The sequence below is a fragment of the Tamandua tetradactyla genome, chromosome 17 (genome assembly GCF_023851605.1).
Source record: "Tamandua tetradactyla isolate mTamTet1 chromosome 17, mTamTet1.pri, whole genome shotgun sequence".
Taxonomy (NCBI): domain Eukaryota; kingdom Metazoa; phylum Chordata; class Mammalia; order Pilosa; family Myrmecophagidae; genus Tamandua; species Tamandua tetradactyla.
The window spans coordinates 16182721-16209013 of record NC_135343.1 but is presented as its reverse complement, the minus strand read 5'-3'; the positions used below and the strand labels follow the sequence as shown (position 1 = coordinate 16209013).

General features: G+C 36.7%; 1 protein-coding gene and 1 long non-coding RNA gene across 6 annotated transcripts in view; one reads left to right on the top strand and one right to left on the bottom strand.

Moving 5' to 3' along the window:
- Window positions 1-26293, top strand: part of PREPL (prolyl endopeptidase like) — a 75156-nt gene that overhangs the window by 1594 nt on the left and 47269 nt on the right. The window contains exons 2-6 of one of the 4 annotated variants that reach the window (XM_077134118.1): window positions 208-736; window positions 15469-15591; window positions 16219-16285; window positions 16854-17057; window positions 18264-18399. In XM_077134118.1, coding sequence (XP_076990233.1) covers window positions 518-736; window positions 15469-15591; window positions 16219-16285; window positions 16854-17057; window positions 18264-18399 — 749 coding nt within the window. In that variant the 5' untranslated portion in view covers window positions 208-517. Of the gene's footprint in view, window positions 1-207; window positions 737-15468; window positions 15592-16218; window positions 16286-16850; window positions 17058-18263; window positions 18400-26293 lie in introns of all 4 variants that reach the window. The other 3 variants (XM_077134117.1, XM_077134119.1, XM_077134120.1) reach the window with 3 other exon arrangements.
- Window positions 650-26220, bottom strand: LOC143660769 (uncharacterized). 2 transcript variants are annotated; one of them, XR_013164244.1, is made up of 3 exons: window positions 26049-26220; window positions 17011-17084; window positions 650-670 (listed from the first exon to the last, which is right to left on the bottom strand). It is a non-coding gene; the product is annotated as an uncharacterized LOC143660769 (long non-coding RNA). The 2 variants fall into 2 exon arrangements; XR_013164243.1 differs by lacking the exon at window positions 650-670 and adding an exon at window positions 10268-10977 and having other exon boundaries at window positions 26049-26219.

The following is a 26293-nucleotide window of genomic DNA, read 5'->3' as shown; positions in this document are numbered from 1 at the left end:
TAATCTCCTACCCCCACCGCACCTTGTTAAGTAATGAGGCTTTTTCCAATTCATCCTGCATTTGCATTCCAAAGATATGTTCAGAATTATTAAGAGCAAAGCCATTTTGTCTTTTAAAGCCTTGCGAGTTCCTGAGATATCCCATTAAGTCTGTGTTCTTCTTTGCAGATTTTTATTTTGTTTTTTTTGTTTGTTTGTTTGTTTTAGTTTGCCCTATGTGTACCAGAATCAGTGCTGCTGCATAGTTTGAACCCAATAGGATTCACTTTACAGATGAGATACTTAAGTCACATCTGCCAAGACATATGATTTGAATGAAACTTTCATTTATACAAGTTTTCACCTAAGTTATCAGCTGTCTGCAGTTACTCATAACCTAAGAGGTGCTTGGCCCTCAAGGGGAGGGATGAGAACTGCCAATCTTAGATGCTGAGAACCCTCTGCTGTCTATCATACCTGTGAAATCATTCATGTGCTGAGAGCCCCAAAGGGAGCATAAACCAGGGATTTTGGTAAAATGCAGCAGAAGACCAAATTATTTCTCCACACTCTGAAGTTTAGTATTCCTTACCTTGGGAAATGCATGCAGAAACAGCATTTGAATCACTGTAACATCGCTGCTCATTATTACAATAGAATAAAGTTGAGAAAATACCGTCTAACCAAGTGTCTGCAGAATAAATACAAGATATCAGAGTTAGCAAGAAACATCCCAAGTCGGACCTTCTCCTGTAAGGTATGAACTTTTAAGTTAACCTGTTTGTAGGCCATTAAGAGTAATTTTAGTTTAAAAAAATGATGCATAAGATAATAGTGTTACTAATTTTCTGTTATTTTAGTTTGATATTTTTAATTTTTAGTTGCAATTTTCATAATCCAATATACGTGTAAAAGAAATACAGATATAATCTGTATAGCACTAATGTAACATATTAAAATGTAGATTTATAAAAATTGATTCACCTTAGGAATTCGTTAGTGTGCCCAGTGCATTTCAAAGTGTAATTCAGCTCTCTAAAATTCTTAAAATACCAGATTTTAGCCCTTAATTAATCTAATAATATGCTAATTGTTTTATGAATCCCAAATTAGTAAACTTCAGTAAAAGCCATGTAATTGTGTGTTATTCTCTGTAAACAAATGGAAAAAGCACTTGCATTTTTTATCACTTGGATCCTTCAGGAAGACACTCAGAGTATAGTACTTATGCCAGACCCCAAGCTGTGGGCATGGCTGTACCTGTGAGGACCCTGTTGCCTTTACATGTAGAATGACCATATCTTAGTTTGCCTGGGGCAGTCCCAATCCACACCTGTTGTCCCTGTGTATAAACAGTGTCCCCTTTCCTCTCAAAAGTGTCCTGGTTAGGATGATAAATGATAAAGTCATCTTCTTACTTACTTGAGATAAGACTATCAATTCATGCTGCATGCTTTTGATATATCTCCCCTATGTTTTGCTTATGTTCCCTTTGTTCTTTAAATTATATTTGACGATGGTATTTTTGTGCTGTTTTAACATTTTATAATTTTAATATTTTCATATCGGGTCTTGTTTGGTTGAAAAATAATTTTTAAGTCTTTTTTGCCTTCCTTTTTTTAAAAACTTTTAAATTAAATTTAATTTAAAAAATTTTTAAATTAGTTTTTAAATTTAATGCAGTTTTTCTAGTTTTTATTTGTTTTACATTTCTTTTAGCTCAGACTTATTTGTTACTTTTTTTTCTTTTAATCTTTTATCTATTAATCCCTAGACTTTTTCTCAGTACATTTTAGTCTCAAATTATTTTCCTTTTTAAACTGTCTTGGATTAGTTTAACACTTTATCTGACTAACTTAGAAATTCTTTATTTCATCTTTGCCTTTTTTGTTTTGTGCAACTTTATTCTGCTTTAGAAAGATAAAATTTTCAATATTGCCCATTGGACTAAATTTTAGACTTCGAGTTTATTTTCTTTTGCATTGTGTTAGAACATCTTATCATCTTGGACTCTTATCTTAATCCTAGTTTATAAATAGTAAGCAGTAATTACCCTCAGGGTAACAGCTGTGAAGCTAGCATGCGCTCTAAACAGGAGGTTGACTATTTTTTCCCTCCATTTGTTCCTGAAGCAACTTTTTGATTCTCTTTCATCATTTCCCACTTCCTAAAAACTTTAACTTGACTCGTGACTCCAAGAAAAATAGCTCTTTTAATAATTTTTTTACCTGATAAAGTGGTCCTGCTTTCATTTCCTCTGTGAGAAATATGATCTAAAAGCTGTGGTTTCTAGCCTTTATGAATACTGGGACCTAGAGAAGCTTTATAAAGATAACACTGTAGCTATGAAGAGACCTGTGGATGCAGGTCTTCCTTTTAGCAAGCATCCACTGAGTTCCATCTTATGATTCTAACCACTCTTAGAGATACAAAAAATAGAAAAAGTAGTTAGTGCTTTTAGGCAAATTAAAATATATGTACTTACAGACCTATTTATATAAGTTAATTAAAGAATGAGAAAAGGCAGACTATTACAGTAGAAATGCTGGAAGGCAGGAAATCTTGACTGGTGTGACTGTGAACTAATCCCGACTCTGATTTTTCTCGGTGAAAAAAATAGGGAATTTCAATGTGGTGCACTCTGAAAGTCCTCAGAGTATTAAGAGTTCATGATTCTTTACCTTGTTACTTTAACAACCAATTATCTTATATAAATGTGAGACTCTAGTACCAACTTCCACCATCTAGCTGTATTTATCAGAAATCCTGGAGAGCTTTGTAGAAGAGCAAATCTCTGGATTCCACCACAGATCTCTGGATCAGAATCTCTATGGTTGAGGCCTGTTTTATTTTTTAAATTTATCAGATAATTCTGACATTTTCAGCCCGCCACTGACGGTGGACTTGAATTTAAAAATTGGAAACATTTGGTGAAACATTTGGTGATCAAATGTTGTTGGCTCAGACCAAACAATTCATTTAATTCTTAAGTTCTTATTGACAAGTCCATCTTAGCTTCCCATTTTATATTAGCCAGGTGATGAGATGAACTTAGTCCATTACATTCATCTGCCAGCTAGTGATATTCAAAATCTAGCATTGAACCAAATGCCACATTTCTTTATTAGGGTGTGTTTTGCTCTTCCACAGCATCCTGCTCTGCTCTCCCTACAAAAATAATTCCTAAAATCTTTGACCCTGATAATTTGAACTAGATATAAAAAGAAAAGAGAGGAGACTAAGTTCTTTGGTTAAACATGTGACAGTTGCCTTTTTCTACAATTACAAAGTGTGCAGTTACTGGAGTAGTTCAATGGGTTGGTAGATAAACATTCCCTAAACTGGCAGTGATTTGTTAGAATCACTAGTTATCACTAATAGTTCCAAGCATTGTCAGAAAAGAAGGAAAGAAGGGAAAACTGAAAGGAAAATTCAAGAAGGCCAGTGTTTTAGTTTACTCAAGAATGCAACATACCAGAGATGGATGGGCTTTCTTTGGTAATATTCCATAATATGGGACTGCCTTATAGGCACATTTCTTTGTTATTTTGTTATTTCATCACATTCCATTTACTCTTTAATCTGCTTGAGTCTGGCTTCCACCCGTCATAGAAACCTCTGTCCGTGTCACACACTTCAACCCAATGGACACTTCTCTTTCCTCTTCCTAAGGTTCTCTCTGCAGTTTTGACACACTTAACATTTCCTCCTTATAATGCTCTTCTTTTTTTAGCTTCTTGAGTCTACTATGTTTTCTTCGCCTCCTACCTTACTGACCTCTCTGTCTCCTTTGCTAGCTTTTCTATATGACCTCTAAATGTTGAAGTTTCTCAGGACTTACCCTGGTCCTTTTCTCTTTAATTTCTCTGTAAGTAATTTTATCTTTCCCATGGATTTAAGTACCATACCAATTGTTTCAGTTTGCTAAAGCTGCCAAAATACAATATACCAGAAATGGCCTGGCTTTTAACAATGGGGATTTATTAGCTTACAAGTTACAATTCAGAGGCCATGGAAATGACCAAATTAAGACATCAACAGGAAGATACCATCTCCGAAGAAAGACTGCTGGCATCTGGGACACCTCTGTCATGTGGGAAGGTACATGGCTAGCTTCCGGTTCTTCTCTCCAGGATTTTGTTGCTTTCACCTTCTGGCTTCAGTGACCCTTTTGGTTTCTATGGGTTCTTGCTTGCTTCTCTGGGCCTTTTCTCTCCAAACTCTCTCTCTGGGCCTTTTCTTTTTTCCTCTCACAAAGGACTCCAGTAAAAGGATTAAGCCCACCTTGAATGGGCTGTGCCACATCTCAGTTGAAATAACCTGACCAAAAGGTCTGCACCCACAGGGATGGAGTAAAAGAACATGGCCTTAGCTGGGACTCAGCATCAATGGATTGAGAAAACCTTCTCTACTAAAAGGGGAAAGGGAGAAATGAGACAAAGTGTCAGTGGCTGAGAGATTTCAAATAGAGTTGAGAGGTTATCCTGGAGGTTATTCTTATGCATTATATAGATAACCCCTTTTTAGTTTAAGGTGTATTGACCTTAAACTAAGGTTTTAGAGAGACTAGAGGGACGTGCCTGCAACTGTTGAGCTGTGTTCCAGTAGCCATGTTTCTTGAAGATGATTATATAACGATATAGCTTTCGCAAAGTGACTGTGTGATTGTGAAAACCTTGTTCTGATGCTCCTTTTATGTATGGTATGGACAGAAGAGTAAAAAATATGGATTAAAAATAAATAAATAATAGGGAGAACAAATGTTAAAATAAATCGGGTGGAGGGAAATAAATTGGGTCAATGAGAGGAACAGTAAAGGGTATGCTATGTATGAGTTTGTTCTTTTTTCTTTTTATTTCTTTTTCTGGAGTGATGTAGATATTCTGAGAAATGATCATGGTGATGAATATACAACTTTGTAATGATATTATGAGCCATTGATTGCACACCAAGTGTGGAATGTTCATACAGGATGTTAAGGATGTTTGATTGGTTTTATTAATAAAAATTAAAAAAAAAAAAGAACATGGCCTTTTCTGGGATACCTAACAGCTTTGAACCAGCACACTACCAATTATTATCTTTAGCCTTAGACCCTCCTATGAGCTACAGACTCAATATTCTGCTGCTACTTAACAATTTCCAGTTATTAATATCACTGCCTTCTCAAACTCCAAAATTGAAGTTTATACACCAGCACCGCCCTGCCAACCCCCAACTCAACTTTTCTTTAACTCATTGTTGTATTCTCAGTTGTTCAAGCTAGAGCACAGGAAATCATTTTTTATTCTTCCTTGTGATGATTTGAAGCTGTCTGTACCCCATAAAGTCATGTTCTTAAAGTGAACCCACTCCTGTGGGTGTGGACCTCTTGTAAGTAGGACTTTGAGGAGCCTACTTCAGTTAAGGTGTGACCCACCTCATTCAGAATAAGTCTTAATCCTCCTGCTGGTGTCCTTTATAAACAAAAGAATAGAGAGAGAGAGGAAAAGAAAGCCACAGAAGCAAGAAGCTGAAATCACCAAAACCCGGAAGAGAAGAGAGAGAGCAGCAGATACTGCCATGTGCCTTGCCATGTGAATCCAAGGATCATTGGCAGCCAGTGTTCAAGAAGAAAGCATCACCTTCGTGATACCTTGATTTGAACATTTTCCCAGATTCTTACTGTAAGCAAATAAATTCCCATCATTCAAGCCAAACCATTTCATGGTATCTACTTGTAGCAGCCTATGAAACAAAGATAGATTTTGGTACCAGGTGGCGGGTGCTGCTAATGCAAATACCAAAAATGTGGAAATAGCTTTGGAATTGGGTAATAAAGTAGACTCAGGAAGAATTATTAGGCACTTGATAGAAAAGGCCTACATTGTTTTGAAGAAACTGTTGATAGAAATGATCCTGAAGGCACTTACAATGAGGCCTTAGAAAAATGATGAATGTGTCATAGAGTACTGGAAGAAAGGTGACCCTTGTTTTATCATGGTAGCGATCTTGGCAAAATTGACTTCTAGTGCCACATGAAAGGCAGAACTTGAGAGTGACGAACTTGGATATTTAGCTGAGATTTCCAAATTAAGTGAGGGAAGTACAGCTTGGTTTCTCTTTGCCACTTATAGTAAAATGTTGGAGGAAAGAAAAAAGCTGAGAGCTGATCTCCTACATACAAAGAAACTAGGAAGTAATGATCTGCAAAATTTTGAGCTTATAGAAAGTGAGTCTCAAGACATTAGTGCTCCATGTGAGGGTTTAACTGAACCCTCCATGTGAAGGCTTGACTGAACTTTTATCCAGTCAGCCATTTCAGTGCAAGTAAGGATTGGAGATGTAATTATCCAGAAAGAATCTGTGGAAATCTTACCTTCTGTTGGTTTTCACCCCTTTGTACTAGATATAAGACTGATTAGTTTTTTGCAAGAGCTGTATGAATGGAGCCACTCCCAGCCTAGACTAAAAGGGACAGATTGAAAGAAAAAATTACTTCAAAGGTAGGATCATGGAAGTTAAGGTCTGAACTGAAGATATATTCTCGGACCAAGAAAATAAGCCCACCCACATGTGTGGAAAGGTTGAGTTTGCTCCAGCACTTGGAGAGGGCAGGAATTCCTCCCCATTGCCCAGGAAGAGTGCTATCCATCTCAGTTTTCTCAGATGCCTAGAGAGTTGCAGGAGAGTTTGGCCACGACCCCAGTGCTGGATGAATATGGAACCTGTGCCCCAGCTTTCCAGGAGAGCTGGTTGCCATCCTGATGCTTAAAAGGGGATGGACTCTTCACACCAGTGTTTGGGGAGAACATTGCCTTTGTGCAAGCACTTGGAAAGGTTGGGGCTGCCACAGGACTAAACATTCTTCGATAGATGATTCTCAGACCTTGACATCTATGCCCTGCAGAGTTTTGGAGTTGTTTGGGATCTGTGACCCCTATTTGATTCTAGTTTTTCCCTATAGTGATGGGAATGTTTATTCTATGCCTGTACCCCCTTTGCATACCGGAAGCACATAACTTGTTTCACAGGTCCATAGATTGAGGGGAATGTTGCCCCAGGACAAACCACACCTATTATAGATTTTGATGATAATTTGTACTTAGTATTGTTACTGAAATGAATTAAGGCTTTTGAATTATTGTAATGGAATGAATATTTCTGTATATGGAAAGAACATATCTTTTGGGAGTTCAGAAGGTAGAAAGTGATGGTTCAAAGCTGTGTGTACCCCAAAAAGACATGTTCTTAAAGTTAAGCCATTTCTGGGGGTGTGGACCCATTGTGAGTAAGATTTTTTTTTTTAAACATAACAACATACAAACACGAACATCCTTATCCTTACCATATGATCATTCCAATCTTGGTATATAATCAGTAACTCAACAGTATCATCACAGTTGTATATTCACCACTGTGATCATTTCTTAGAACATTTGCATCAATTCGGAAAAAGAAAAAAGAAGAAAACTCATACATACCATACCCCTGACTTCTCCCTCTCATTGATTGCTAGTATTTCCATCTACCCCATATATTTTAGCCTTTGTTTCCCCTATTTTTTCTATACCCCTATCACTCCCTTTCATTGATCACTAGCATTTCAATCTACTAAATTTATTTTAACATTTGTTCCCCCTATTATTTATTTATTTTTAATCCATATGTTTGAGTAAGATTTTTTGACAAGGGTACTTCAATTAAGTGTAACCCACCTCATTTAGGATGGTCTTAATTCTCTTGTTGGAGTCTTTTATAAATAGAATAAATATGAAGAGAGAGAAAGAAAACCATGGAAGCAAAACTGAAATCAATGAAACCAGGAAGAGAAGGGAAGGAGCAGCAGATGCTACTATGTGTGTGGCAGAAGAGCAGTGGTCTTCAAGAAGAAAACATTGCTTTGATGATGCCTTGAGTTGTACATTTTCCCAAACTCTAACCATAAGCAAATAAATTCCCATTGTTCAAACCAAACCATTTCATGGTAATTGCATTTAGCAGCCTAGGAAACTAAAACATTCCTGTTCCTTTTTCCTGCCATTGCATCCATTAACAGTGTATCCCAAACTAGCCTTATGATTTTTGCCTTGTTGCTATACCACATAGGCTGTTATTTGCATAATTATTTTATTATACTCAAACTTGTCTCATCCTAAGTATTAATATTCAGTAAACCATATTTTCTGTGTGAGATATAGTCTTTCTAATAAAATGTTCATATACCCAAAATTGCATGTACTACCAGTGGTGTGTATATCATGCATTAGGAAATAATTCATTGACCTCCAAAATATATATTGTATCTGTCCCCATTTCTCCATCTCCATAGTCATCACTCACAACTGGACTACTGTCAGTTCTTTCTAGACTACTGGTAAAACCTCCTAGCCAGGCTTCTTGCTTGTTCTCTTGTTCCCTTCTGACTCACTTTCCATACAAAAGAAAAGAGTGATCTTAAAATGTAAATGATCATGTCCCTTCCCTATTTAAAACTGTTCCAAAACAGTCAATGAGGGGGGGTATGGGGTATAGTATTATGAGTTTTTTCTTTTTTCTTTTTATTTCTTTTTCTGGAGTGATGCAAATGTTCTAAGAAATTATCATGGTGATGAATATACAACTATGTGATGATATTGTGAGTCATTGATTATGTACCAAGAATGGAATGTTCGTATGTTAAGAATGTTCGTGTTTGTATGTTGTTATGTTTAGTCAAAATTCACATGTGAGACTTTATTCCACTTGGAATTTATTTTTGTGATGTGAAATAGAGTTCTAATTTTATTTTTCTTCATTGTGAATAATCACTTGTCCCAGCACAATTTATTGACTGATCTTTCCTTCTTCATGCTACTTCTCTATAGTACATATTTCTATGTATGCATGAGTCTTCCTGAGTTTTCATCCATATTGTTTTAACTATTCTTTGACCTTGCTCTTCAGTATAAATTTGAGAATCATCCTGTCAAATGCTATAAAACCCTGTAATATATTTGAGTCTATAGGCTATTTGGAGAAATAACCTTTTTAAAAATATTGAGTCTTTTTAATCCAGTGCATGCTATATTTACACACACACATAGAATGTATACATCCTTTCATTACATTTTCAGTGTTCTTCAATTAAGTATTATATTTTTCTCCTTCAAGATATTGCTTATCTTTTGTTATATATACCTGGCTATCTTAGAGTTTTTGTTACTCTTTGAATGAAATCTGATTTTCTATATATTTTCTACTGGTATAAAATGAATGCTGTGGAATTTATAAGTTGTTTGAATATCCTTGATTTCAGTGTAGTCATATCATCTAAATAAGGGCAACTTTCCTTTCTAATTTTTATTCTTCTTTTTTAAAAAAAAAAGCTTCATATATATATTAATTGCTTTCCTTCTTGTAACAGTGGCATGAATAACAATAAATTAACAGCAAATATAACTAGATATTTTAAATGAATATAATTTTAAAATGTTTAAACCTGTTAAATGTTCTCAGATACCAAATATGTTGCGTACTAATATGAATACAATTCAGTTATGTCAGTTACAGATTTAATTTGTCCCTTGTGTAAGACGATACAAAAACCATTTATCATATCGAGGAAGTCTCTTCTGTTCCTAATTTAAGTTTTTATCACAAAAAAGTAAGTTGATTATTTTCTATTGTTTTTCTTCCCTGCATTTCTATTCTTTTTCTTTCTTTTTTTTTTCTGTAACATTAATCTCCTTCATCTTTGTTAGATTATATTGATGAATTTTTCTCCTGTTGTTGCACAGTCCTTTCATCCTTAGGATAAATCCTACTGGTCACAGTAGATTATTGTTGTTCTCGCTTTAGCTTTTTCGAAATTCATTGATTTATCACATTTTATTTTAAGATTTTTTATATCCATATTTTTAAGTAAAATATATTGTCATTGTCCAGTTTTGGTGCTAAAAGTTGTGATAGTTGATAAAATTAGTTGAATAGTTTTCTTTTCTTTTTAAATAGTTTGCATATGAAAAGATTTTGTGTTCCTTGAAAATACAGAAAGCCACCTTTGAAAGCATCAGGGCTTGGTGGCTCTCTGAAAAAGGGGAGACAATTCCAGTTGAGTTTCTTGAATAGTTACTGATTTATCCAGCTTTTCTGTTTCTTAAGTCAATTTGGTGACTTTTTTTCTGCAAAATCATCCATTTCATCTATATTTTAAAATGTATTGTCCTAAAGACTCTATTGTAATTTTTTTTTTACTTTTCGTTTCTTTTTTTTCTTTTTTTTTTTAAATACCAAAAAACACAAAGCAAATGCAAATATTCCTATTTGATCATTCTGTTCTACATATATAATCAGTAATTCACAATATCATCACATGGTTGCATATTCATCATCATAATCATTTCTTGAAACATTTGCATCTATTCATAAAAAGAAATAAAACGAAAACAGAAAAAAAATTATATATACCATACCCCTTACCCCTCCCTTCCATTGATCACTAGCATTTCAAGCTAAATTTATTTTAACATTTGTTCCCCCTATTATTTATTTTTATTCCATATGTTCTATCATCTGTTGACAAGGTAGATAAAAGGAGCATCAGAAGGTCTTCACAATCACACAGTCACTTTGTGAAAGCTGTATCATTATTCAATCATCATCAAGAAACATAGCTACAGGAACACAGCTCTACATTTTCAGACAGTTCCCTCCAGCCTCTCCATGACATCTTGAATAACAAGGTGATATCAACTTAATGCATAAGAATAACCTCCAGGATAACCTCTGGACTCTGCTTGGAATCTCTCAGCCATTGACACTTTGTCTCATTTCACTCTTCCCCTTTTGGTGAAGAAGGTTTTCTCAATCCCTTGGTGCTGAGTCTCATCTTATTCTAGGTTTTTTTCTCAATCCCTTGATGCCGAGTCTCAGCTCATTCTAGGATTTCTGTCCCATGTTGCCAGGAAGGTCCGCACGCCTGGGAGTCATGTCCCACGTAGACACGGGGGAGGGTGGTGAGTTCGCTTGTTGTGTTGACTGGAGAGAGAGACCAGATATGAGCAACAAAAGAGGTTCTCTTGGGGGTATCTCTTAGGCCTAATTTTAAGTAGATTTGACCTGTCCTTTGTAGGGTTAAGTTTCATATGAACAAACCCCAAGACTGGGGGCTCAGCCTATAGCTTTGGTTGTCCACACTGCTTGTGAGATCTATTGTAATTTTTAAATCTTTATGATATCTATAATTATGCCACCTTTTTCACTGCTAATATTCATGTCCTTTCTTTTTTTTAATCATCTTACTATACATTTGCTTGCCTTTTTAAGTATGTTTTTCAAAGAGCCAGATTCTTTATCATATTGATTCTCTCTTTAGTTTCTTTGTTATATATTTCATAGGAACAAATTAATTTACTTCCTTTCTTGTACTTCCTTTAGATTTACTCTTAGTTTGTCTCACTTCTTAAGTTGAAATGCTTCTATTACTTTGTATTGGGAGACAAATAATGTCAGCTTGTACCTTATTAGTGATGCTAAGTTTGATAATTTTGGGTAAGATGATAACTGCTAGTTCTTTCCGTTATTAAAGGGACATTATTCCTTCTGCACACATGTAATGTGATACTTTGTTACTGTGCAAATATTGCATTACCCAGTGTTCTTTCACCTAAATGTAACCATTGATGATCTTTACTCAAATCAGCTATTCACTGAAAGTTACTAAATGGTGACTTTCTAATTCTGTTTTGCTTTTCTGCTTTAACTAGCAGGCATTCTGTAAAAAGAATTTTTTTCTTTTTTTTTTTTTCATTTCCTCTTTTTATTTTGGTTTGGGGTTTTTTGCTTGTTTTATAATTATTACTTGTAAATGTTTATGTTTTTCAGTGTATTATAGTCCATTACACTCATTCTTTTTGAAGCTCAATTATCACAAATGTGGGACAAATGTGTTCCCAAAGGAACCCCTTTACATTGTCCCTTTTACATTTTTCATTAATCTATCCTTGCTTTGTGGCGTAAGGTGTCCCAAGCCTATCTTGTACTCTCCTTGACTCAGACTTGGAACTAGCCGTTTATTAATGGCACTATCTTGACTGAAAGGCTGTCCAGTGTCTTTCTACTTCACCATTTTTCTATCTTTAGAGTTCAGTACTTTTGCCATAATGAAGTTTACATATTCCATTTTTATCCTTCTACTTTAGAACAGCTTTCATGTTAAAATGGTTTTGTAGTAGGTCACTTGAAAAATGAGAAACAGTGCTTCAGTTTTTCCACTAATGTAATGGTGTTGTGCATGTGACTTTAAATCAGATTAAAGTTAAAGCCATCCTCACCACACCTTCATTAAGTAGTATATATGTCCTTGAAACAAGTAAACTGTTAAAGTATTAAGATGCTTAGCTAAAATGGATGGATTTAGATGTGTACTCTAATGATAATGCTAGCCAGGATTGAAACGAAAGTTTGAAATACCCTGTGGATGTTGTTGAGGTACTTTACGAGTATTATGTGAAATCTGTTTCCCAGGGAATAATTCCTTTTGGGGAATTATTTATCAAACTCTTGAATTCTGCTTTCATTTCATCAGGGCAGTCAAAGTCCTATTGCTTGAAAGATTTTTTTGTTTCAGGTGACCTCAATTAAAAAATTCATTGCGAATATAAAGTAAATTTAAGAGAACAAGTATTGGATCCAGACTGTGTTGCCTTTGGCCATGGCTGTCAGTATGAGTGGGTATTTAAAAGTGACAGATCTAGTTCCTTGACCTAGAATGTACTAGGAGCTGCAGGATAGCAGAGAGAGATTTTTTTTTCTGTTCTACATATATATTCAGTAATTCTCGATATCATCACATAGTTGCATATTCATCATTTCTTAGAACATTTGCATCAATTCAGAAAAAGAAATAAAAAGACAACAGAAAAAGAAATAAAACAATAACAGAAAAAAAAAGATTATACATACCATACCCTTTACCCCTCACTTTCATTTGTCACTAGCGTTTCAAACTAAATTTATTTTAACATTTGTTCCCCCTATTATTTATTTTTATTCCATATGTTCTACTCATTTCTTGACAAGGTAGAGAAAAGGAGCATCAGAGATAAGGTTTTCACAATCACACAGTCACATTGTGACAGCTTTATCATTATTCAATCATTTTCGAGAAACATGGCTACTGGAACACAGCTCTGCATTTTCAGGCAGTTCCCTCCAGCCTCTCCATTACATCTTGAATAACAAGATGATATCTGCTTAATGCGTAAGAATAACCTCCAGGACAACCTCTGGACTCTGTTTGGAATCTCTCAGCCATTGACACTTTGTTTCATTTCACTTTTCCCCCTTTTGGTTAAGAAGGTTTAGAGAGAGATATTTTAATAGCTATCCTGACTCTGTTTCAAAAGTTCAGTGGTGACTACAGAAGAGAGAAGTCAGTATCTGGAAAGGAATGGGCAATTTCTATTGCCATATTATAATTTCAGGATAGAGTTTTTATTCTCTGTGGTAGTTAGGTTCAGGTGTCAGTTTGGCCAGGTGAAGGTGCCTAGTTCTTTTGCTGTGGACATGAGCCAATGGCATGTGAAGCTCATCTGTTGCTGATTGAATCTGCAGTCGGCTAGGAGGCATGCCTGCTACAATGACTGATGTTTGATTTAATTGGCTGGTGCTTAAATGAGAGAGCTCAATGTAGCACAGCCCAAGCAGCTCAGCATACCTCATCTCAGCACTTGAAGCTCAGCCCAGGCCTTTGGAGATGCAGAAAGGAATCACGCTGGGGAAAGTTGTTGGAACCCAGAGGCCTGGAGAGAAGGCCAGCAGAGATCACCCTGTGCCTTCCCATGTAAGAAAGAACCTCAGTTGAAAGTTAGCTGCCTTTCCTCTGAAGAACTAAACGTTTTTAACTAAGTTAATCCCCTTTTATTAAAAGCCAATCCATCTCTGGTTGTTGCATTCTGGCAGCTTTGGTAGACTAGAACATTGTAGTTTTGTGTAATAATAGGCAATTACTGATGTAGATGTTTTGCCCCACCCCTCTATAGAGCAACCCTAAATTTTGTAGCAGTACTAAAGTGTGAGTAAAAAAATAAACATGAGCCTCTAAAATTTGGGGTTGGAATTTGAACTCAAATAATTACTCAAAAAAATTATATGTTTGAAGTAGATGCTGAATGAGCAAGACTACTGTAACAGCCATTGCTGTTAATTTGAATCTAAGCCAAATCATAAAGTATTCTAAAAAGTCTCAAAATTTTGAAAAAGCTTTGCAAAAATATTTGTTTTTCCATTTAATTTGTTTGGGTGATATTTCTATTTTATTCTTATGTTTAATTTTAGATTATAAACTCTTTGTGATATAAACTATATTTATAACTTACATTCTCTACAGTGTTAGTTGGAGTAACATGGGCACACTTGTGCAGTAAATATTTAGCAGCTGTTGGAAGCGTAAGACTTAGTTCCCCCGCTGGCACAAATTATTATACAGTTGTCATCTTTGGCAGAAAGCCAAAATTGAAAATCCTGGCTAGAATTTTTTTGCTTGAAAGGCAAACCAATGGAGTATTGAATTATTGAACACTTTTTTTCAATTTGACAAATGAAATTTTGCCTTATTAAAATTTTAATGATTCATATGGTATTTATATGCTTACTGGAGGCCACCTAAGGCTCTAACCTTTTTAGATATTCTACTCATTCATTCATTTTCTATTATTTTTATTTATTCTTCCTTTTATAAGGTAAATACATTTGTTTTTCCTTAAAGAAAATGGAAAGGAAGCTCTGTTTTATAAGGCATTAATTCACCTTTTCAGTTCCATTTTGGGACTACTTATCCCAATAAGAGAAGAAAATTTTAATATTGAGCATGTAAAGTAGCACAAATTTCTGAAAACTCTTGCTGTGTGTAAAATAATAACATGTATTAATAAAGATAATGTCCACTTCCTCCTTCGACATTTCCCTTCTTTTTAGAGGTATTTTATTCTTAAAAAATCTCACTAGACATTTAATTTTCCTTTTCTCTATGTCTCACCCCTGACCATTAAATAGTAACATTCATAGGATTTCTTTTCCTGCTTAGTTTTGGTGTTTTTGTTTTGTTTTTGTTTTTGGCATGTGCAGGCTCTGGGAATCGAACCCAAGTCTTTCGCGTGGCAGGCAAGAATTCTGCCACTGAGTTATCCTTGTACCATGCTTCTCCTGCTTAGTTCTGTATAAACCTTTCATAAATTTCTGAATATTCTCCAGAGCTTCTTAGTACTTCTGTATCTTAATGACTCATCTATGTAAAATGACAAAATAACCATCAAGTACCCTGTCTTCTTTGTTTACATCATGAAAAAGAAGAGATCATTTTGTGGATAAGCTTGGGAAAGAACATTCAAAATCAGTGAAATACATAATGTTTCTTAGTACCTTTAGATATAGACAAAATTGTAGTACTTGTATGAAAAGGAAATGAACAAGCAATGGTTTATTCCATAATTTGAAATATTTTGATCATACCAATAAAACTTTTTCTAGGATCTTCTGCCTATTAAACAAGAAAACAAAAAATCACTTTCAGAAAACATGGATGCATTTGAAAAAGTGAGAACAAAATTAGAAACACAGCCACAAGAAGAATACGAAATCATCAATGCAGAGGTAGGATAGAAAAAAACAAACCTGATATTAAAATATGTTGAAAAATTTAAAGCACAGAAAATAAGTAGTGTGTGATCTTAGAATAAATTATAAAGATCAAAACTAAGATTAATTTCCAAGTGTAATATATTAATTCTGGATTTCAGAAACAACCAATTCTGATAAAAATTTTTTTAATAATTCCAAAGGGAAGTTCAAATGAAATGAATTCATATTTCTTTATTATTTGAAAAGCTTTTGATTGCTCCTTCTGCATATTATTTTATAAAAGGAAATTCACTTTAGCATAATGCCATGAAAATCGGTTATTTGTTTAAATATTTTGTGGTTAACACGGTCATAAATATTCAGTTGAAACTCAAATAACATACATGTAAAAACTTTTTCAATAAGATTGCAAAACAAAACCACAGTTTATAAATGAAAGTTGCATACGTAGTTGAATGAAAATAGCTATGTTGTAAAAGTCATCATTTTATATTTCATGTGTTCATATATATACTTCAACAGATCTGCTTTTTTTTAAGAGATCTCATTTCTCCTTTAGTCAGACAATTTATGTTATATTTAAATTAAATTATGTTAAATCAATTATCAAATGAACCATTTATTTATTTTCATTATTAGGTTAAACATGGTGGTTTTGTTTATTACCAAGAAGGGTGCTGCTTGGTTCGTTCAAAAGATGAAGAAGGTATACCACAATTTTACTTTTTAACATCCTCTGATTTTACAGATTTCACATTTTTATTGGAAATATAATAGCAATTTTTCAAAGATATAGAAAATATTTTTTAAAGGATTTCCAAATTTTCTTTGTTTTTAAATGAGTAGTTTTTAATATCTGCGTTTGCTTAAGATATATATAATTAACAACTGCACACAAAAGCTGTGGTAGGGAGAATGGAGGTGGGAATCAGCATTTCTTAAGCATCCACTATGTCTCAGATACTCTACTAGGCACTTTACCCATAGTATTCAGTTTCATTTATATTTTCTTACTTTCAAGTTCTATATCATTTATAAACATTTATAAATACTAGACTATAGTTATATCAAACAATATCCCATAAGTTAATGCACAGAATAATGTTGAATAGCATAGGACATTATTAAATAACTGGTGCTGGTTAATGTACAAATCAAGCTGCCATCATTGCTAAAAGAAGTCAAAATCTGGTCTCTTACATAAGAGGAATGCTAATTTTAAAGAACATCTTGTGGAATTATTGCTTTCATTTTTTTCTTTATGTATGTAGCAGACAATGATAATTATGAAGTTTTATTCAACTTGGAGGAACTTAAATTAGACCAGCCCTTCATTGATTGCATCAGAGTTGCCCCAGATGAAAAATATGTGGCTGCCAAGATAAGAACCGAGGATTCTGAAGCGTCTACCTGTGTAATTGTGAAACTCACCGATCAGCCTGTAGTGGAAGCTTCCTTCCCAAATGTGTCCAGTTTTGGTAAGTTACCAACCGAAACAGTCTTCTCTGTTGAAAAGAAAAATAGTAGAAGAATTGCCCACACTTTCTGAAACATATTTACTTATCCCTATGCATGAATTAGAAGGCGAATGGCCTGATCCACATCTTACACGGTTTCCATGTGCATCTTATTCAGGAGTCTTTCCTTTTAATTATATATTCAAGTGGGCTAACTTTTAAATAATGTTCACATTAAAAAAATATTACTATCAGAGTCAATTCTTTGCTAATTTCTCTTATTACTTAGAATAAATGTTTTGCATGTAAATTATAGCTTCACATTTAAAATTTTTAAGTTTAACTTTTAACATGTTAAGCTTGGGTTTGTTTTTAACTTCAAGTTATCTTACAGAGCTATTACAGCACATTGCTCAAAGATGCTATCAAGGAACTTAGGAACATGCCAAACTAAATTTATTCATGAGTGGACGTTGTGAAATTTTTAATAATAGGACCAACTTTAATTTTAACATTTATTGCTTAGTGGTATAGATGTTCATGCTTTATCCTCCCATTTCAGTTTTGCCATCATTTTCCTCATTGTTTAACTAAATACTTTATCAATGAATTGAAATTATACCCTATTTAATTGGTTCTGAGACATACCTTTTGTATGTTTTAATCTCTCTAAAATCAGGATGCATATTATACATTGATGTTCTACAGTCACTGTCAGCCAGGTGGCAGTCATGATGTAAATGTGTGAAAACTTCCCTTGACAGCTTCTAATGAGATCAAGAAAGTACCAGCATAATAGTGTTTTTGGTGGTCTGAGATATCAGTGGCTTGAAGATAAATTGAAAAGATTTAGACATGAGAAAAAGTAATCAAGTATTTCTGTAGATTTAAACATAATTCATTTCCTAAAACCAAATTTGACTTTATGAAAGTCTTTCTTAAATATTGTACATTCAGCTCTTTTTTTTTTTTGGAAACTTGATGTCCACAAAATTGATAACCATTTAAAAACTTAGAACTGAAAATGTAGTCTTTTATTCTCTCAAAAGCTCTGTAGCCTATACATAATACAGGTTAATTACAGGTAAATCTGTCTTACTTAAATTTCCAGGTAAATATACCTCTCATTTCTTATTGCACTCAGAAATACAATTGCTGTGCCTTTTTTAAAATTTTTTACTCTGTAAGAAAGTGGCTATGTATAATTCTTCAACTATTTCCTTACAGAATGGGTAAAGGATGAAGAAGACGAAGATGTTTTATTCTATACCTTCCAGAGAAATCTTCGCTGTCATGATGTATATCGTGCCACTTTTGGTGATAACAAACGTAATGAACGTTTTTACACAGAAAAAGATCCAAGGTACTGTAATAATGTAATTAAATCTTTTTCTCGAGAGGGTATATTATATGTCTAAATAACTTTTTGAGTTTTACATATCCTTTTTATACTCTGATTTGATCTTAAATTATTCTTTTCTCTAAGTATAAAATATAATCTTTATAACAGCCAGTACAATTTACGTGTAATCTTAGTCCTAAACTTTAGGTCTGAACAAATTATTTCAATGAAAATGTGAACTAGTCACATATCATCTTATTAGGCAATTTCCACTAAGCCACATATGGCTATTGAGCACCTGAATTGTGGTTAGTCCAATTTGAAATGCTATAGGTGTAAAATACACACCAAATTTTGAAGACTTAATACCCAAAAAAAAGAATGTAAAATATCTCATTGTTAGTAATTTTTATATTGATTACATGTTGAAATGATTACATTTTAGGTATAATGAATTAAATTAAAAAAAATTTTTTTTTTTTACTTTATTAATGTATCTACTAAAAATTTTTAAGTTACACATGTGGCACTCATGGTATTTATGTTGGACAGTTCTGGTCTAATTTATACATGAAAATACTGAGGCTCAGAGTTAAGTGACATACTTGACATTATGTAGTCAGTTCATGGCAGAGCTAAAAATAGAGGCCAATTGGTCTTGCCCCCAGTTTAATTTTCTTTCCACTACATATAATTGTCTTATGTTTTTGAAGAGCTTTTGCTTAATAGTTTACCATAGACAGTATATTAGACGGCAGGTGAAGAAAAAAAGATTCTGCATAACCAGAATCACCCTGTATCCCTTGTTCTTCTGTTGTTCTTGATTCTCTTTCTGTAATGTAACTGATCTTATTTGGAAACTATTAAAATCTTTCTTAAGGCAAAATGTCTCTTAGAGAGAGTGTGACATGTTTCATGCCATACAGTAAAATAAGCACCTGTTAATCTCTTAAGAAATGAAAACAAACACCCATCTCCTATTACATCTATTCTCTTTAGACTTCTCTTGAGGGAGATAACACAACATTATCTGTTAAACATAATTATCTGTTAAAAACATAACATTATGTTTTTCACAGTGAATATACTCTAACTTCCTGAATAGTCATTCAGTGATCTTTTTAAAAAAATTCTTCAGCAATAAAAAGCTGTTTACTTTTTTTTTTTTACATGGGCCGGCACTGGGAATCGAACTGCTGAGCGAGCCACCATGGCCCACTGTATTAGTTAGGGTTCTCTAGAGAGTCAGAATCAACAGGGAACACTCACAAATATAAAATTTATAAAAGTGTCTCATGTGACTGCAGGAACACAGAGTCCAAAATCCACAGGGCAGGCTGTGAAGCCAACAATTCCAATGGAGGGTCTGGATGAACTCCACAAGAGAGGCTTGATAGCCGAAGGAGAAAGAGAACCTGTCTATTCTGAATCATCCTTAAAAGGGTTTCAGTGATTAGACTGAGCATCACGCATTGCAGAAGACACTCCCCTTGGCTGATTACAAATGGAATCATTTGTGGATGCAGCTAATGTGATCATGATCTAATTCTATGAAATGTCCTCATTGCAACAGACAGGCCAGCACTTGCCCAACCAGACAAACAGGTATCCACCACTTGGCCAAGTTGACACATGAACCTGACCATGACAGTCCACCCCTTGTCAACTTGGCAGCTATACACATCACCTTAAACCATACCTAATTTCTAAATAAAAAAACATTAAAATACACATTTTTTTCCTTCACCTAACAATACTCAACTGTCCTGCATATAACTGGAAACACATTAACTCTCTCCAGAATAGGGTGCAAGTCCTTGGGTAATATTCATTCTTAAACTTGATATGTTACAACTTAAATAGTATAACAGGGACAAAAAATCACAGTCCTTGTTTCTGTAACTGATCACATAGTAGGAGTTCATATTTATCACTACCTTCTGCCTTCTTCCACTACCCATTCCATGTTCCCTTTACCCTCAGCAAGCACTTCAGCTGGCCATGGTTCTTTGCCTGGTGCAGTGACTCAAACCTTCATTCCTGAAATTTCAGAGCCATTGGTAGTCCTGTCTGGATTGGGTTGTTGCAGTTTTCCATTGATTTTAATCACAGGGCATGGCAGTACTAAAAGACTCCCTAATAGATCTCCTATATTCCAAGAAAACTCTTCTTTACCTCCATTGTATAGTTATAGTCCTATTTTCCCCTGATAGTCACGGTCAGTCACCCCAGACAATAATGCAATCCCCTTCTTGGCTTGTTGATCCAGGGGCATGAGTAGCCCAAAGTGACCAGGTGGCAGTCTTAGATTCCAGTTCAATGAAATTATTGTTGTTTCTCCTGGTGGAAGCACTCACCCTTTTGGAACTAAAACCTATAGACCAGCAGAGCTCAGGGTCACAGGGACAGGAAGCAAAAACTTTCCTAGTGGATCACTAGGGGTAATAGTAAGTGGTGCCACTCCTATTTCCATCCCTTGGTTCCTGGACCCATGGATCCTGGCTATGAGAGAAACAGCACCATACAACGGACACTGATTCAGAGCATATACAGCTTCCTGGAGAACATTACCCCTGCCTTTCAAGGTATTGCCACCTAGTTGCACTGTAATTGAGTTTTCAAAAGGCCATTCCACCGTTCTATCACTCCAGCTGCTTCTGGATGATGGGGAACATGGTAAGACCAGAGAATTCCATGAGCATGTGCCCATTCCTGCACTTCATTTGCTGTGAAGTGTGTTCCTTGATCAGAAGCAATGCTATGTGGAATACCATGACGGATAAGGCATTCTGTAAGCCCACGGATGGTAGTTTGGGCAGAAGCATTGTGTGCAGGGAAAGCAAACCCATATCCAGAGAATGTGTCTATTCCAGTTACAACAAACCGCTGCCCCTTCCATGAAGGGAGTGGTCCAGTGTAATCGACCTGTCACCATGTAGCTGACTGGTCAACTCGGGGAATGGTGCCATATCAAGGGCTGAATGTAGATCTCTGCTGCTGGCAGATTGGGCACTCAGCAGTGGCTGTAGCCAAGTCAGCTTTGGTGAGTGGAAGTCCATGTTGCTGAGCCCATGCCTTATCTCCATCCCTACCACCATGGCCACTTTGTTCATGAGCCTACTGGGCATTGACAGCAGTTGCTGGGGAAACAGGCTGACTGGTATCCACAGAACAGCTCATCTTATCCACTTGATTATTAAAACCTTCCTTTGCTGAAGTCACCCTCTGGTGGGTATTCACATGGGACACAGATATGTTCATGGTTTTAGCCCACTCAGAAAGGTCTATCCACATACTTCTTCCCCAGACCTCTTTGTCACCAATTTTCCAATTTTGGTCTTTCCAAGTCCCTGACCATCCAGCCAAACCATTAGCAACAACCCATGAGTCACTATACAAATGCACCTCTGGCCAGTTTTCCTTCCAAGCAAAATGAACAACCAGGTGCACTGCTCGAAGTTATGCCCACTGGGAGGGTTTCCCCTCACCACTGTCCTTCAAGGACACCCCAGAAAGGGGTTGTAGTGCTGCAGCTGTCCACTTTTGGGTGCTACCTGCATATCATGCTGAAACATCTGCAAACCAGGCCTGAGTTTTCTCTTATTCAGTTCGCTATAAGGAACTCCCCAAGAGGCCTTAGCTCTGGCCTGGGAAAGAGAAGGTAATGTGGCAGTAGTGGAGACCATGGGCATTTGGGCCACTTCTTCATGTAACTTACTTGTGCCTTCAGGACCTGCTCTGGCTCTATCTCATATATACCATTTCCATTTTACAGTAGAGTGCTGCTGCGTGTGCCCAACTTTATGGCTTGGTAGGTTCAACAGCACCCAGCTCATGATAGGCAACTCAGGTCTCACGGTAACTTGGTGGCCCATGGTTAAGCATTCAATCTCTACTAAGACCCAGTAGTAGGCCAGAAGCTGTTTCTCGAAAGGAGAGTAGTTATCTACAGCAGATGGTAAGGCTTTGCTCCAAAATCCTAAGGGTCTGTGTTGTGATTCTCCTATAGGGGCCTGCCAAAGGCTCCAGACAGCATCTCTATTTGCCACTGACAATTCCAGCACCCTTGGATCTACTGGATCGTACAGCCCAAGTGGCAGAGCAGCTTGTACAGCAGCCTGGACCTGTCACAGAGCCTCCTCTTGTTCACGTCCCCACTCAAAATTAGCAGCTTTTCTAGTCACTCGATAAATGGGCCAGAGTAGCACACCCAAATGAGGAGTATGTTGTCACCAAAATCCAGAGAGATCAACTAGGCATTGTGCCTCTTTTTTAGTTGTAGGAAGGGCCAGATGCAGCAACTTACCCTTCACCTTAGAAGGAATATCTTGACATGCCCCACACCACTGGACACCTAGAAATTTCACTGAGGTGGAAGGCCCCTGTATTTTTGTTGAATTTTTCTCCCATCCTTTGACACGCCAATGCCTTACCAGTAAGTCTAGAGTAGTTGCTACTTCTTGCTCACTAGGTCCAATCAACATGATATCATCAATATAATGGACCAGTGTGATGTCTTGTGGGAGAGAGAAATGATCAAGGTCCCTGCGGACAAGATTATGACACAGGGCTGGAGAGTTGATATACTGTTCTGAGGTAGGACAGTGAAAGTATATTGCTGACCTTGCCAGCTGAAAGCAAACTGTTTCTAGTGGTCCTCACTAATAGCTATTGAGAAAAAAGCATTTGCCAGATCAATAGCTGCATACCAGTTACCAGGGGATGTATTGATTTGCTCAAGCAATGATATCACATCTGGAACAGCAGCTGTCATTGGAGTTAACCACCTGGTTGAGCTTACAGTAATCCACTGTCATCCTCCAAGACCCATCTGTTTTCTGCACAGGCCAAATAGGAGAGTTGAATGGGGATGTGGTGGGAATCACCACCCCTGCATCCTTCAAGTCCTTAAGAGTGGCAGTAATCTCTGCAATCCCTCCAGGAATCCGGTATTGCTTCTGATTTACTATTTTGCTATGTAGGGGCAGTTCTAGTGGCTTCCACTTGGCCTTCCCACCATAATAGCCCTCACTGCACAAGTTAGAGAGCCAGTGTGGGGATTCTGCCAGTTGCTCAGTATGTCTATACCAGTTATACATTCTGGAACTGGGAAAATAACTGCAGAATGGGTCCGGGGGCCCACTGGACCCACTGTGAGATGGACCTGAGCTAAAACTCCATTGATCACCTGGCCTTCATAAGCCCCCACTCTGACTGGTGGACCAGAGTGACGTATTGAGTCCCTGCAATAAATGTCAGTTCTGAATCAGTGTATAAGAATCCCCAAAATATCTGATCATTTCCTTTTCCCCAGTGCACAGTTACCCTGATAAAAGGCCATTAGGACCTTGGGGAAGGCTTGGAGGAAGATTAACAGTATAAATTTGTGGCAGTGTAACAGGGTTCTCTCCCATAGGGACCTGGCCTCCCCTTCATTCAAGGGGCTCTGGGTCTGTAAACTGTCTCAAGTCTGGAAATTGATTAAGGGGCCGTGACTTGTGTTTTTGTAATTCAGGTTAGACTTCTGTTCACTTGACCTAGAACTCTTTTGTTTGTACAGCTCGAACAAGAATTTAGTAGACTGCCCTTCTATTGTATTTCTAGGTACCCCGTGATTTACTAGCCAATACCACAAATCTCTGCATGCTATATAATTTTGACACCTGCTTTGAGTTTGCTGTCTATTATAATAGCCACATCTACCCTGTCTTTGGTGATTAAGCACTGCCACCTGGCTTCTGCCAACTCAGGATCCCATCATCTCCATTGTGTTTAAGGATTCCAGCTCAGTGACAGCAGTTCCTACAGTAATATCTGACCTACAGAGAAGTGCAACTACAGAGCTCTTCAGGGATATTGGTGCTAGTCTCACAAATTTATATCTCACTGTTCTGGTGAATGGTGCATCCTCCAGACATTCCTGGGGTCTAAGAACAGGCTTTGCATGATAAATCCACTCATAACTTTCCAATCTCTCTAAGCCTGTGGATCCCCTCATCTACATTATACCAGGGCAGTTCTGGCATTTCAACCTCAGGTAATGTCAGCCACCTTTTGATCCATGTTTCAACCAACCATCCAAACAAACTGTTAATACCTTTTCTAACTCCTCGAGCTATAACACTGAATGCAGAATCTCTGCTTAGTGAGCCCATATCACTAAATTCAGTCTGATCCAGCCCTATATTCCTCCCACCATTATCCCACACCCTTAAAATCCATTGCCACACATATTTCCCTGGTTTCTGTCTATATAAACTGGAAAACTCACAAGGTTCTTTTGGAGTATAACATACCTCCTCATGTGTGATACTTTGTACCTCACCTTTAGGGGCCTGTTGGGACTTTAGTCTAGTTATAGGTCTGGAAGAAATGGGGGGGGGGGGGGCGGGTCATGAAAAGAATTAGAGATATCTTCCAAGCCATTTGCTTCAGGGCCTCATTTGAAGTTTCATCTGGTGAAACAGGATTAATCACTAGAGCTAATCCCTTCAGGAGGAGGTTGGGTAGCCAACTCCTCAAGGCAGGCTGGAGGTGGGATGGCTGTATCCTCAGGGCAAACTATTACAGGGTTATCTAGAGAAGACTCAGCATGATCTAGGGTTTCAGCCTCACCCCCAACATCATTATCAATCCGTATGTCACCATCCCATTGTTGCTTCCTATGAAACAGAGCTCTAAGGATATTAAGGAATGATGAGAAAGAAAGAATGAAAGACAGACGGGTTCAGGGGGTCTGAAGCTCAGCGATAACAGACCAGAGACATCAGACAACTTTATTCTTAACTGGTTCCTGCTTATATACTGCAGGGTTCACATGACAAAGAGTACACATGCACCTGGTAAGAATACAGAGTGCTTACTTAAGATGACCACAAAGAACCTGGGGCTAAGACAATACAAACATTCTCTTTCTCCCATACTGTTTTCCATTAAGCAAATAACTGTCTCCTCAATTTCTTGCTGCCATTTTAACACCAGCTGCTCCCAACAAATTCTGCAGGTCTTGTTTTAACCCTTGGCTCCTACATCCCATTTTTCAGGGTCTCACTCCTTTCCAATCAGTGCCCTCACTTTAATGGCAGACACCATGCAACATTGAGATTTCAGTTTACGTTGTAAAGTTGCTACTCTAACAATAAGATTCTGAGTCTGATTTTCAGAGATCTCAAGTCTACAGCTACGGAAATAAGATTTTCCTTCAGGATACTCATAGAAACGTCTACGTCTGTCAGACAATGCTTAGGCTTCTCATTTGAAGCCTTAAGCCCAACCCGTTCACTCCTTAATGTAGCTAGTGTATCTAACAACAACCAGCCAACATCTCTAAACTTCTTATTTCCACAAAACTCTGTAAAGGTGTCAAAAACATTATCCCCCAGAGCCTGGCTTCGTACAAGTGAAGCATTAGGAGAACTGAAGGGTGATATTTGGACTATCTCTTTTGCCAACTCACTCCATGGATTGGGACTGTCATTCTGATTATGGGAATCAGAGTCCTTAGTGCCTTTGAGTCCAGTCAGAGTAGAAAACCATTCATAAAAACTCATTTTTAAGATTCTGTTTCTTAAGAGCCACTCCTGGTACCAAGATGTATTAGTTAGGGTTCTCTAGAGAAACAGAATCAACAGGCAACACTCGCAAATATAAAACTTATAAAAGTGTCTCACATGACCGTGGGAATGCAGAGTCCAAAATCCGCAGGGCAGGCTGTGAAGCCGACAATTCTGATGGAGGGTCTGGACGAACTCCACAGGAGAGGCTCACCAGCTGAAGCAGGAAGAGAGCCTGTCTCTTCTGAATCCTTCTTCAAAGGCTTCCAGTGATTAGATTGAGCATCACTCATTGCAAAAGACACTCCCCTTGGCTGATTACAAATGGAATCAGCTGTGGATGATCCATGCTCTAATTCTAT